This window comes from Neoarius graeffei, chromosome 12 (genome assembly GCF_027579695.1).
Source record: "Neoarius graeffei isolate fNeoGra1 chromosome 12, fNeoGra1.pri, whole genome shotgun sequence".
NCBI lineage: Eukaryota > Metazoa > Chordata > Actinopteri > Siluriformes > Ariidae > Neoarius > Neoarius graeffei.
The window spans coordinates 23,276,193-23,291,330 of record NC_083580.1 but is presented as its reverse complement, the minus strand read 5'-3'; the positions used below and the strand labels follow the sequence as shown (position 1 = coordinate 23,291,330).

At 43.8% G+C, this 15,138-nt stretch overlaps 1 protein-coding gene across 2 annotated transcripts in view; it reads right to left on the bottom strand.

The window, feature by feature from the left end:
• shroom3 (shroom family member 3) overlaps nucleotides 1-14,230 on the bottom strand; it is a 277,424-nt gene extending 263,194 nt beyond the window's left edge. Inside the window, exons 1-2 of one of the 2 annotated variants that reach the window (XM_060935696.1) lie at nucleotides 13,805-14,230; nucleotides 13,489-13,699 (exon numbers count right to left, since the gene is read on the bottom strand). In XM_060935696.1, coding sequence (XP_060791679.1) covers nucleotides 13,489-13,596 — 108 coding nt within the window. In that variant the 5' untranslated portion in view covers nucleotides 13,597-13,699; nucleotides 13,805-14,230. Of the gene's footprint in view, nucleotides 1-13,488 lie in introns of both variants that reach the window. The other variant, XM_060935697.1, reaches the window with a different exon arrangement.
• Nucleotides 14,231-15,138: the final 908 nt, after the last annotated feature.

The following is a 15,138-nucleotide window of genomic DNA, read 5'->3' as shown; positions in this document are numbered from 1 at the left end:
GGTCATTTCCTGATCCCTCCCCGTCTTTCTCTCTTTCCCCTGATCATTTCCTGTCTCTACACTGTCCTATCCAATAAAAAAGGTGATAAAAAGGACAAATTATACAGAATAAATACATATGTGTTCCATGTGCAATGCTCCGGATAAGTCCAGGGCAGGGGGGGAGAGAGAGAGAGAGGGTGTGTGTATGCACGCAATGTTCCACACAAGTAAATCATGATGCATTAAGTTTTTAGACATAGACTTTATTAGCAGTGTCAGAATTTCATTATCATTTTATTTCTCAACACGAGAATGAAAGAATCATTACAGCCTTAGTTTATGAAGCTCTTAAATGAACCGAGTAAGGAAAATAAAACCAAATGTAAGTGTGAGCTCTGCAGTAATGTTGGAGAATTTTGTGTTATAGGACTGTCTATAATATGAAACAGGCCAGATGTCACTTCAGGTCATTTATATTGTGTTTGAAAAGTACATTTTGTCTTCATACGAGTGTGACTGTGAAAGCTACAGACTGAAAAGGCAGTTAATAACTTATTTTTTTCGTGGTGCGGTTTCCATCAAATCCTGCGCTCTGATTGGCTGGCGAGCGGGAGTTACGGACCCTGGTTACTGACCTCTGGCGACTTGCTCGTTCCCAACAACAACAAACATAGTAGAATTTTTTGTCAACATTTATCTTTTTTTTTTATAAGATTTATTTACAAGATTATCAAAAATCTTATACATTTTTGCCAGCATTTCTCAGGAAAATAGCACTAATTTTACATCATGGACAGCGATAACGACAGTATTCACAGTGAAAGTGAGTTGTACTACCCTGAGGAAGAAGAAATAAAATAAAACATTTCAGGAGAAAGCTAAAAACCTGTAACTTGCTAACGCCGAGAAAAAACATGGCTGAATCCTGAAAGACTCCTATTTGTATAAATAGGGGACTACATAGGTGGCAAAACATAGTTGTTTTCATGCCATGGAAGTGCACTTGTATACTGAGGAGGAAGCAATTTGCATTACAGCCGTGAATGAGGATTCAAAATGGCAGCTCGCCTCGGCTCGGTTTTCCCTTTCGGGCGCTCTTGTTTTCTGTTAGAATTTGGTAAAAATAAATATATTATTTACCAGCTTAAGGTCGGTCCGTATGGTGAAATACCATGACCTCGGCCTTGAATACTGACCTCGGCCCAGAGGGCCTCACTCAGTATTTTCAAGATCTCGGTCACGGTATTTCATGATACGGACCTCCCAGCTGGTAGATAACATTTATTTATTTATTTAAAGTGGACCATGGATGCAGAACTGTAGAACCACTGACTCTCAGGTCTTTGGCTACTTTGACCCGAGGTCGCAACCCATATTTCCTCACCTCTAACCAGTGAAAACCAAGAAAACTCCCCCCTTAACTTGAAATTCCTACTAGTCATCTTGGGGTAGTCTTCTCAACTACAAGTTCCTTCTCCATTTACAGAATAATGTCCAATCAACGCCCTGCGATGACCTGGCGACTTGTCCAGGGTGTACTCCACCTCTCGCCCATAGTCAGCTGGGATAGGCTCCAGCTTGCCTGCGACCCTGTACAGGATAAGCGACTACAGATAATGGATGGATAGATGGGTGGATGTACAATCAACCAGGCTGCTCACTGCATCAGAAATAGACATAGTAGTATTTTTACCTTTAAACGAGTTATGCTCTACATACACGTATTTGCTTTAGATTGATCAACATAGAGGCATATTCACATTGACTGCAAAGATCGCTGTTTCAGGTCGATAATATACATCACTCATTACAGCTGGCTGGCTAGTTTATTGCTAACAAAAGCAGAACATGGAGACATTCATGATTTTTTTCCCCATTTCATCTGTCTACATCTGTTGATTAATTAACCAATAATAACTGTTGTAACTGAAACTCGCGTTTGTAAATTTGTTTTTTATTGGTAAATCTGAAAAGCCGTCGATAATTATGGACTGTTGATAACTGTAGCTGCCGCTCTAATTAACTATTCACAAGGCACACCTGTTAACTGAAAAGCATTCCAGGTGACTACCTCATGAAGCTGGTTAAGATAATGCCAACAGTGGCATTATCAACAGGAGGGCTCTCTTAACTCAAATAACCACTCTTTACAAAGGTGGTGAACGGAAAAGCATCTCAGAAACACACAAGACGTCAAACCTTGCAGTCGAGGGGCGTGGCCAAGCGGCGGTTTGTGAATGGAGGGCGGGGCCAGGGAAGGTGAGTGGCAAAGTTAGTACACCTGTTGTCAATTAATGTTGTGTCTGTGTGTTGTTTGCAGTGAAGATGGAAGGTAGAAAACGAGGGACAGAGCGATGAGAGAGGATCTCTCCTGACCAGAGCACATGTCTGTGTGCGTGTGACTGAATAAGTTGAGGAAAAGCTGAATAGCCAAAGTGAAGAGAGTTACAATAAAAGTCTGTGCGAACATTATTTCCCGCCTGCTGCGCTTCAGTATTCCACCCACGTCAGGGACATACTATAGCTACTAAAGCAGAAAATCACTCCTGTCAGCCAAGAATAGGAATCTGCAGTAACAGTGGTCACAGATTCATCAAAACCGGACAGTTAAAATTTAGAGAACAAAATGTCATCTGGTCTGAAGCTGCTAAGGTGTACCAGTAATGGGGTCAGATTTTGACATCAGCAACATGGCTCAATGGACCCAACGTGCTTTGTGTCAACAGTTTAGGTTGGTGGTGGCGAGGAATGGGTTTTTGGGGGAAAAAATGAGCACCTTAATACAAACTGAGCATCATTTGCATGTCTAATTCCATCATGAAAATGTGCCATGCTACAAAGCACAAGTCACCTCAAACTGGTTCCATAAACACGACAGTGAGTTCAATGTACTTCAGTGGTGCCTCCAGTCAGCAGATCCGAATCGAGCAGAACACCTTTGGGATGTTGTTAAACAAGAGAGCTACAGCATGAATATGCAGCTGACAAATCCGCAACAATGATGTGTTATAATCATGTCGTTGTGAACCAGTATCTCAAACGGATATTTCCAACAGCTTGTGGAATCTGTGAAATGAAGAACTGAGGCTGTTCCAAGCTCAAAACCATAGTAATAGTGGGTTCTTCCTGGTATTCCTGATAATATTGTGCAGTCTGATTTCTGTATTTGGTCAAATGCCTTTCGTATCAATATCTAATAGTGGCTGATTTTTTTTTCTGGAAAAAGGCAAGCAAAAAGGATCTAGTTTGGCATTATAACTCTCCCTTCTATTCACAATGTATGGAGTCAGATGTCTGCGTCATCACTGCACAAATAGTTACTTCATTTTAGGCTCACATGCTTTTGTTGTTCACAAAGCAATACAATATGAAAGGGCAAGATCAGAGATGAATAATAACAAAGGACAGGCAGAGAGAGAGAAAAAAAAAAAAAGAGTCGTGAAGAAGAGCATGTGTAAATCAATGCTGGTTTTAGAGGTTTCCTATCTTTCTTCTTCCTTCTTGTTTTCATTCCTGTGGGTCTTTCATTTCTGTAGTGTACAAATCAATATCACATTCTGCAATTAACAGGTATGCGTGTTTTGCACGGATCACTGCACCCATTACATATGCACACACGCACGCACACAAACTTGGTAAAAACATTTACACACTCCTCTCAGATGTCACATGTCTTAGTAGGATCTTGTTCTTATCAAACTCTAAAAAGAGTACCTTGAAATCAGTTGTGTTCTGGAGTGAAAACAGAAAAAAAAATTTTAAATCATATGTCACTGTAATAGTGAGTTTCATGAACATTAGCATTCAAGCTTTGTTACATAAGTATACAGGCCACACCGAGAATCTAACCTTGTACTCATCAATTAGCATCTAGTGAATCTGAGCTTTTGCCTCATTAAAGGAAAATTCCAGTGTTTACCAACATTTAGGCTACATCCACACGACAACGGCAACGAGATGTTATTAAAAAAAAAAATATCGCGTCCACATGGGCAACGGATCAGTAAAATATCAGGTCCATATGGCAATGCAACGCTTGCTGAAAACGATGCAATACACATGCCACACCTCTAGGGGTGCTGTAAGACGGTCCCTTCGGAGACACCAGAACAATAGAAGTAGTAAGGACGCATGCGCATAAACTATTATGCGCGAGACTTCATATTAGCCACAAAGTCAGGAAAATCTGTTCGTAAAATTACATTATAATGACCAAATACAATGAAAAGTATTTTTCCAGTCTCACCTGTGAAAGGTAATCCCATGTGATCTCGTTTGGACGGCAAACCTGTTGGTACAGTTAAACGCAGCACATGAATGAGGCATCTTTATTCTCCGCTTTGCCCCATCCAATATGGCAGCAAGGATGACGTATGATTCTATGCGGAAGGCGGCATCTTTAATGGTCCGGAATAAATTGAATGCTACACGTTGATGGATTAATTTTTTCTTCTACGCCCTTTTTGAGGAATGTATTGTAGGACTTAAACCAACATCTGAAGAGGTGAGATCGCTCCTTTTTTTCCCTATTTTTGCTGGCGGGATTGACTCTCTCACTCTCTCACTTTGCACCATTACACAATAAATATTTCACAGTGAAAATATTTTGTAAGCGCGTTTCATGAACCAAGTTACAGGATTTGTTGACAACTCGCATCGAGTTTGTTACACTTCTACCCGGCATGAAGCACATGTGGTTGTGACGTCATCGTAAACAAATTTGTTCTACTCATCCAGACGACTTCGCAACGGCGCCGTTGCCAGATCTTTCCACTCTGGAACCCGTTCTCAAAAGATTTCGTTTTGGGGCACCCAAAACGCCGGTGCCGTGTGGATGCCAGGCCGAAACGATAAACAATTTTATCGTATTCACCTGAATCCGTTGCCGTGTGGACAGGGCCTTAGTGTTTTACCATTACAACCCCAACTGCAAAAAAGTTGGGACTTTGTTTGAAAAACATATGCTCAATTTGAATTTGATGTCAGCAACATGTTTCAAAAAAGTCAGGATAGGGGCATGTTGACCACTGTGTTGCATCACCTCCACTTTTAACAACACTCTGTAAATGTTTGGGAACTGAGGAGACCAATTGCTGTAGTTTTGAAAGAGAAATGTTGTCCCATTCTTGCTTGATATACAATTTCATTTGCACAACGGTTCGGGCTCTCCTTTGTTCTAATTTGTGCTTCATAATGTGCCACATGTTTAAAATGGGAGCCAGGTCTTTACTGCAGGCAGGCCAGTTTAGCACTCGGACTCTTTTACTACAGAGCCATGCAGTTTTAATACATGCAGAGTGCAGTTTGGCATTGTCTTCCTGAAATAAGCAAGCCCTTTCCAGAAAAAGATGCCATCTGGATGGCAGCATGTTGCTCCAAAACCTGTATATATCATTCAGCATTAATGATGCCTTCCCAGATGTGCAAGCTACCCATGCCATGTGCACCCTCATACCATCATAGATGCAGGCTTTTGAACTATGCACTGATAGCACGTGGAATGGTCCCTCTCCTCTTTAGCCTGAAGGACACGGTGTCCATGAATTTCAAAAAGTATTTCAAATTTCAACTCATCAGACCACGGGACAGTTTTCCACTTTCGGAGATTATGGGCATCCCATCTCATCTCATTATCTCTAGCTGCTTTATCCTGTTCTACAGGGTTGCAGGCAAGCTGGAGCCTATCCCAGCTGACTACGGGCAAAAGGCGGGGTACACCCTGGACAAGTCGCCAGGTCATCACAGGGCTGACACATAGGCACAGACAACCATTCACACCTATGGTCAATTTAGAGTCACCAGTTAACTTAACCTGCATGTCTTTGGACTGTGGGGAAAACCAGAGCACCCGGAGGAAACCCACGCGGACAACATGCAAACTCCGCACAGAAAGGCCCTCGCCGGCCACAGGGCTCAAACCCAGACCTTCTTGCTGTGAGGGGACAGCATTAACCACTACACCACCGTGCCGCAGATTATGGGCATCCGATATGTTGAAATTGAAATTAAAACCAAAAAAAGTGATCTGTAAATAATATTTGACCTATATTGTATTCAAAACAACACAGCAGCACATTATTTGATATTGTTTACCTCATTAATTTTATTGTTTGGGTTTTTTTTTTCAAAATAAACCCTTATTACAATTTTGATGATTAGATTAGATTCACTTTATTCATCCCACATCGGGGAAATTCACGTGTTACAGTAGCAAGAAAATGTCAAACAGATAACAAATAAAACTGAAATAAAAATTAGACAAACGAAGGATTAAATACAAAGGGCTATTTGCATTATCTACCTTGAAAAAAGTATAGAAAAATTGCCTTATTGAGAGGCTCGGAAAAATTGCACATTACAGGTAGACTCTATATATACACACATATATACATAAATTGTTTATATAAAAAGTATGCATAAAAATAGTTTAAGGTCTATATTATTGCACATAATAATTGCATCGATGAGAGATGGCAGAGGTAGTAGTGGTGAAGTAGTACAAATATAACGACAAACAGGTTATTGGTGCTATGTTACAAGTTGTGGGTGTTATACAGTCTGACAGCAGCAGGTATGAATGACCTGCGGTATCTCTCCTTCTTACACCGTGGGTGTAGCAGTCTACTACTAAAAGAGCTGCTTAAAGCCCCCACAGCCTCATGTAGGGGGTGAGAGGGGTTATCCATGATTGAGGTCAGCTTGGCTAACATCCTCCTCTCACCCACCACCTCAATGGAGTCCAGAGGACAGTCCAAGACTGAGCCAGCCCTTCTGACCAGTTTATTAAGTTTCTTCCTGTCCCTCTCTGAACTTCCACAGCCCCAGCAGACCACAGCATAGAAAATCACTGATGCTACCACAGAGTCATAAAAAGTCCTAAGCAGTGTCCTGCACACACCAAAAGACCTCAGTCTTCTTAAGAGGTGGAGACGACTTTGGCCCTTCTTGTACAGGACATCTGTGTTCTTAGTCCAGTCCAGTTTGTTGTTGAGGTGAACACCCAGGTATTTGTACTCCTCCACGATCTCAATGTCCAAACCCTGGATGTTCACTGGTGCAATTTGAGGAACCGTCCTTCTGAAATCGATCACCACCTCCTTTGTCTTGCTGGCGTTGATGCGCAGGTGGTTCAGTTCGCACCAGGCGACAAAGTTGGTGATGACCTCTCTGTACTCCAGATCGTCCCCCTCTGACACACGTCCAACGATGGCTGTATCATCTGAGAACAGGTAGGTGGCAGCTGTCCATGTTGTAGCTGAAGTCAGATGTGTAAAGTGTAAAGAGGAAAGGAGAGAGCACTGTAACCTGTGGAGCCCCTGTGCTGCAAACTACCACATCAGACACAGTCGCAGAGCCTCACATACTGCAGTCTGTTAATGAGGTAGTCGATGATCCATGCAGTCAGGTGGCAGTCAACACCAGCTCCCTCCAGCTTCCCCTTAAGCAGTGATGGCTGGATTGTGTTGAAAGCACTGGAGAAGTCAAAGAACATGATTCTCACAGTGCTCCCAGTGCCCTCCAGGTGCAAAAGTGACCAGTGTAGCAGGTAAATGACAGCGTCATCTACACCAATGCCTGGTCGATATGCGAACTGCAGGGGGTCCATCTCGCTGTTCACCAGGTGTCGGAGGTGGGAGAGAACAATCCTCTCCATGATCTTCATTAGGTGAGACGTTAAAGCTACTGGCCGAAAGTGATTGAGCTCCCTGGGGTGCGCAGTCTTGGGAACTGGAACCACACATGATGTTTTCCACAGAAGTGGAACTCTCTCCAGACTGAGGCTCAGGTTAAAAATGTACAGAAGAATCCCACAGAGCTGATCTGCACAGTCCTTAAGCAGTCTGGAGTTGATACCATCAGGGCCAGCAGCTTTCCTTGTCTTGATCCTCCTCAGCTCCTTCAACACCTGATCAGCTGTTATGGAGAGGCAAGGGGTGTAGCCAAGGTGCGAGTCCTGTAGAGTGAGGTCGGGGGTGGAGTGTGTGGATTGGTCTGGCAGGGATCAGAGGGGGGTGATGTGGTGTGAGAAGGGAGCTGTTGGTGTCAGAGGTATTATGGGGGGGTGGGGGGTGGAGTGATATCACAGACCGGTCAGGACTATGGTGAGTGGGGGAGGGTGGGGTGGCACAGTCAAATCTGTTGAAAAAGAGATTCAACTCATTTGCCCAGTCTTGGCCCCCAGATACAGGGCCCCTCCCACTGTCTTTTGTGTGGCCAGAGATGGTTTTCAGGCCTCTCCATACCTCTCCGGTGTTGCTCCCCTTGAGGCGCTCTTCCAGCTTCCTCCTGTAGCTGTCCTTGCCTCTCCTTATCCCCCTCTTCAGCTCCCTCTGCACTCTCCTCATCACCTCCTTGTTGCCAGATTTAAAAACCCTCTTCTTCTCGTTTAATAGGGCTTTTAGTTCAGAGGTCACCCAGGATTTATTGTTGGGAAAACACTGTACCTTCCTGACTGGCAGTGTTTTCAACACAGAAATTAATGTAATCTGTGATGCAGGTTGTCAGGCTATCAATGTCATCCCCGTGAGGTTCACACAACACATTCCAGTCCGTGGTGTCAAAGCAGTCCCTCAGTGCCATACTGGTCTCCTCAGACCAGCTCCTTACATACCTCTTGGTGGGTGGTTGTTTATTCACCATAGGTATGTATGTAGGGGACAAGTGAACCAGATTGTGGTCAGAACGGCCCAGCAGGGGGAGGAGTGATGACCTATATGCGTCCTTGGTGTTCACATACATTAAATCCAAAGTTCTCTTGCAACACATTTTAAAAAAAAAGTTGGGATGGTGAAGCATTTACCACTTTGTAAAGTTGCCATTCCTTCTCACAAAACTTAAAAGATGTTTAAGGACTGAAGACACCAAGTGATGAAGTGATTTAGGTGTTATTTTTTCCCCATTCTTCTTGAAAACAACTGTGAGCTGGCCCATTGGTTAGCATGTCCACCTCTCAACTAGGAGGTCATGAGTTCTACTTGTGGTCGGGTCATACCGAAGACAATCATAAACATGGTACAGTACCTACTGCCATCTGGCGAGGCACGCTGCAATACAGATGTGAGCAGGGAGTCCTCATGGTTACCAGAGGGCCAGCCCACTACTGTAGCCCTAGCTATGTAATAGGCAAGAGGCTGAGGCCTATCAAAATGGAGATATGCACCGCCCGATGTGCCTTAAGGGTCTGGTTAGTACTTCCTGCAAACAGGCCTTAAGTTTGACAGCAGTAGGGGGTCATCATCATATTTTTGTTTCAAAATTCGTCACACATTCTCTATTGGGGACTGAGAGGACAAGCACCCTCTCCTTCTGCAGCCATTCCTTTGTAATGTGTGCAGAATGTGGTTTTGCATTGTCTTGTTGAAATATCCCTGGGATGTCTTGAACGCAGATGTTGCTCCAAAATCATAATGTACTTTTCTGCACTAATGCTTCCAACAAAGAAATGTAAGTTACCTTTGCCAAGGGCACTGACACAACCCCGTACCATGACAGACCCTGGCTTTTGGACTTGTTGCTGGTAACAGTCTGGATGGTCATTTTCATTTTTGGTCCAGAACTTCCATTTCTTCCAAAAAAATACCTGGAATACTGATTTGTCTGACCACAATACACATTTCCACTGTGTGATGGTCCATCCCAGATGCCTCTGGGCCCAGAGAAGTCAACAGCACTTCTGGACACAGTTAATATAAGGCTTCCTTTTTGCACAGTAAAGTTTTAACTGGCACTTGTAGCTGTAACTCTGTATTGTAGAGCTTGAGAAAGGTTTGTCAAAGTAATCCCGAGCCCATGTGGTTATATCAGCTATAGATGAATGATGGTTCTTGATGCAGTGCTGTCTGAGAGATCGGAGATCACAGGTGTTCAGCTTAGGCTTGTGCCCTTTACACACCAAAATTACTGCAGATTCCTTGAATAGTTTAATGATGTTATGCACTGTAGAGGGTGATGTATCCAAATCCCTTTCTATCTTTCATTGAGGAACATTGTTTTTAAACATTTAAATAATTTTCTCATGCATTTGTTGACAAACTGGAGATCTTCAACCCGTCTTTTCTCCTCAAAGACTAGGCCTTTCCTGGATACTGATTTTGTACCAAATCATGATTACAATCACTTGTTTCAAATCACATCATTATTTAAATGTTTTACCGCATTACTAGCCCTAAATTGCCCCCATCCCAACTTTCTTTGGAATGCGTTGCAGGCCTGAAGTGCAGGAATGGATGTATATTAACAAATGAAGTTGACCAGACAAAACACGAAATATCTTGGATTCATAATGTCTGCAACGAAATACAAGTTAAACTACATTTAGAAATCACTGCATTCTTTTTTTTTTTTCATTTGCATTTTCCATACCATCTCAACTTTTTCTGATCTGGTGTTGTATGTACCATAGATGATGTGACTTCCAAATTCTTTGCAATTTTACATTGAGGAATATTATTCTTAAATTGTTGCACTGTTGGCCCACGCAGTCTTTCACAGAGCGGTGAACCCCTCCCCATCTTTATTTTTGAGAGACTCCGCGTCTCTGGGATGCTCTTTTTATACTCAATCATGTTACTAACCTGTTGCCAATTAACATAATTAGTTTTTGGGGTTTGGGTTTTGTTTTGTTTTTTTTTGGGGGGGGGGGGGGGGGGGGGGGGGTTTGTTAACATTATACAATTTTTCCAGTCTTTTGTTGCCACTGTCCCAACTCTTTTGGAACGTGTTGCTGACATCAAATTCAAAATTAGCATGTGTTTCTAAAAAATAAAAAAAGATTTCTCAGTTTCAACATTTGATATGTTTTCTTTGTACTATTTTCAATGAAATACAGGGTTTCCCTGCTTTGCAAATCACCACATTCTGGTTTTATTTACGTCTTACGCAGCGTCCCACCATTTTTGGAATTGGGGTTATATTTTGTTTTGTTTTTTTCTTTTGTAATGCATGTCTGGAAACTAAGAATTAATTCTAAATAATAATGATCTCTTATAGGGTGTAAAACAAATATGTTAAAATCCTCGTGTATGTTCACACAAGGCCCCAGGCATGCAGAGTCACTGGACTGTGTAAAAAGTTCCACTGTATGAGATTATTTAGATGCTGAAACTGTTCTATGTTGTGTGACTAATGGCAGAAAGCATGTTATACCCAATCTGCAGGTTTGTGTCTTTAAGTTAATAAGAAATGCAGCTTGTCATGTTACCAAGAACATTAAGACTTTCAGCTGAAGTCTTTATGAAGACTTTCACATTATGGAAAACTAATTGACTGTTCAAACATGCTGAAAACCAAGACTCTGTCCATAAATGTTACATAAAGGCCTCCTTGCAGAAAAGTCACAATATATAACTAATTAACAATTATTCACCGAAGGCAAAGTGAATATCGGTGAATAATAACCGAGACGAAGTCGAGGTTATTATTCACTGATATTCACTGAGCCTGAGGTAGATAATTGTTTTAGTGATTATTTAAAAAAATAATAAAAATCCTTACCTTTGAATAGTTTAAGACCAAACTTTGTAGCATCTTTACTGCTTTTAGGAACAGCATTTTCTTTCAGAATTTCTAATTCTTCCTCACTTACAGTGACAAAGCGATTGACCGCCATTTTGCCGAGTGGCTCGAGGTGATGACTGAGAAATAGTCTGAATTTCTTGACCTGTGTATGTATACCTTGTTTTTAAAATAAGACCACATTTTTAATCGGTTTACTATTAGTCTTATATTAGATGGCGAGACCACCAGACAAGTCCCAGTAAATGAACTGTTACTATCGAAAAGATTGCCTGAAGTTTGAATTACAGCCAGCACCACTGTCAGAGCTGATGGTAAAGAAAATCGATCAACACCTTCAGACCCTTCTGACCAATCAGATACAAGAATTCGACTGCGATATGGTGTAAACAGATATGACTAATTATGTTATATACTATTTGGATCAACCGTGATAGCACATCCTGAGCTCTGGTAAGTGTTTGGCGTTTTGCACTTCTCTGTGTTTGTGTGGGTTTCCCGTGAGTCCCACATGCTCGCTACCTCTAGCAGTATGTCTGCCTCACCGTGTGGAAGACTCCAGTTACGCGCAATGAGTACACGAGCAGAGTGCACGCAGGTATACAAGGACGTAGGCCAGCCAATCATTTCACTTGGACCAAATTAAATGTGCTTTTAAAGTAAATTACACTATAGGAATTTAGCAGACGCTCTTATCCAGAGTCACGTACAACATTCCCAGAGCAGCCTGGGGAACGTACCTTGCTGAAGGGTACTTTAGAGAATTGAACCAGCAACCTTTTGGTCACAAAGCTGTTTCTCTAACCATTAGGCCACAGCTTCCTTCATGTAAATAGATAAAGTGCCTACCCTAGCTTTAAGTGAGCCAGACAATTATTAGTTCTGAATTACAATTCTTATTTGGAATCCCGGCGGCACGGTGGTGTAGTGGTTAGCGCTGTCGCCTCACAGCAAGAAGGTCCTGGGTTCGAGCCCCGGGGCCGGCGAGGGCCTTTCTGTGTGGAGTTTGCATGTTCTCCCCGTGTCTGCGTGGGTTTCCTCCGGGTGCTCCGGTTTCCCCCACAGTCCAAAGACATGCAGGTTAGGTTAACTGGTGACTCTAAATTGACCGTAGGTGTGAATGTGAGTGTGAATGGTTGTCTGTGTCTATGTGTCAGCCCTGTGATGACCTGGCGACTTGTCCAGGGTGTACCCCGCCTTTCGCCCGTAGTCAGCTGGGATAGGCTCCAGCTTGCCTGCGACCCTGTAGAAGGATAAAGCGGCTAGAGATAATGAGATGAGATGAGATTTGGAATCCCTTTGGAAAAAAAAATTGGCAGCACGGTCGGCTCACAGCAAGAAGGTTCTGGGTTCGAGCCCAGCGGCCGGCGAGGGCCTTTCTGTGCGGAGTTTGCATGTTCTCCCCGTGTCCGTGTGGGTTTCCTCCGGGTGCTCCGGTTTCCCCCACAGTCCAAAGACATGCAGGTTAGGTTAATATGGGACGGCCTTGGGCTGAGGTGCCCTTGAGCGATGCACCTAACTACCGACTGGTCCCCGGGCCCTATTAGCATGGCTGCCCACTGCTCTGGGTATGTGTGTGTGTTCACTGCTTCAGAATGCAGAGAGGAAATTTCACAAGTGTGTGATGAATAAAGTTGTGCTTTCTTCTTTTCTCTTTCCCTTGGTCAAATTTTGCTACAGTGAGAAAAGGTATTACATCTAGATTTCTCGCTGAACAGCACTCCCGGTGATATTTCAGCCGTCAACCTTGCTAACAGCGCAACATTAATGATCACTAAATACAAAATCCGGATTATTTTCACAACCCCAAGTCGCGTGCTGACGTCACTGAGCACGCGCGCGCGAGACCGCGTTTAGGTCACCATAGCGACCAGTGAGTAGCCAGGATAAAAGGGGAAAAAAACGAAAAGAAGAATTGTTTCGAAAGACCGATACCGGAAGAAAGGGGTATCGTTTTGCAAAACCGATAACCGAGTAGCCAGCTATACGTACCTTGGAGATGATTAACGGTTCGCCGCGTTCAAGGCCGCCTTTGAGTGTGAAGCCCCACGGAGCTCCGCCGTGCAGGAAAGCCTCAACGAACAGCGAGTTTCCGGCCATAGTCTCTCTCCGAAAGTCAGCTAATCCTGGGCGAACTTGGTCCAGCGAAAAGCGCTGGCAGGAAAGAAAGGATGTCCCGCGGGCTGCTCTGTCCTTTTCTTCCCTGTTTAAAGAGTGAATATGTAAAGCTAGCAGCGTTCACTTCCGTCGCTTCAGTCATTTCTCTGCGTTCAAGTCATGAAAGGAGACTAAACTACATGTTTGTTACCTCAGACACGACAGATAAAAACATCCCCCGCAAGCCGAGAACGAAGAAAAAGGGTTAAACTTGAAAATGAGTGAAACAGTCTTGTGTGTAATCGTCTGTCAGCCCTTTTCCCAGTTCGGACATTTTGAGTTTAACATTACAATAGAATTTGCCACGATCCAGCGCGCGCACAGAAAAGCCGAGCGCACTCAGTCTCCACAGTGGCTGCAGTGAAAAGTCCTGTCACAAAGTTTTAGCCCCGCTCGAGTTTTCCCAAACACACACACAAGACACGACGCCCGGCTTGGAAAACCACACACACCACCTGAAATTTTCCACAGTTTCCCTCAGTATGTTCTCCTCCGGGGTGAGGAGGCGAGGCGAGGCGAGGCTCTGTTCCTCGGACGGATGGATGAGAGAATCCGCCGCTCGCGCCCCCTCACCGCCCTTCACACACTCATCAGAAAGGTGGCTAGGAATGCGCATGCGCAAAGGTCTTTTGTAACATAACCATGAGGCTGATCATTTACACTTATAAGCAAGCACAGCTCTATTCATCACACACTTGTGAAATTTCCTCTCTGCATTTAACCCATTTGAAGCAGTGCGCATGAGCAATGAGCAGTGGGCAGCCATGCTAACAGTGTCCAGGGAGCAGTTGGGAGTTAGGTGCCTCACTCAACCCATATGGAAAATAAATAGAAGAAACTTATTTAAAAAACATAACTTTCCATGGGCGGCACGGTGGTGTAGTGGTTAGCGCTGTCGCCTCACAGCAAGAAGGTCCTGGGTTCGAGCCCCGGGGCCGGCGAGGGCCTTTCTGTGCGGAGTTTGCATGTTCTCCCCGTGTCCGTGTGGGTTTCCTCCGGGTGCTCCGGTTTCCCCCACAGTCCAAAGACATGCAGGTTAGGTTAACTGGTGACTCTAAATTGACCGTAGGTGTGAATGTGAGTGTGAATGGTTGTCTATGTGTCAGCCCTGTGATGACCTGGCAACTTGTCCAGGGTGTACCCCGCCTTTCGCCCATAGTCAGCTGGGATAGGCTTCAGCTTGCCTGCGACCCTGTAGAAGGATAAAGCGGCTAGAGATAATGAGATGAGATGAGATGAGATGAGATAACTTTCCTTCAGTTTATGTTTCATGTATTGTGCATCATATAAGGAATATGATTTAGCGCTGTCGCCTCACAGCAAGAAGGTCCGGGTTCGAGCCCCGTGGCCGGCGAGGGCCTTTCTGTGCGGAGTTTGCATGTTCTCCCCGTGTCCGCGTGGGAGGAGAAAGCGGCTACAGATAATGAGATGAGAGAGATTTACTCCTGAAAGTGGCCACTTTTGCATTACTGTCATATATTCATC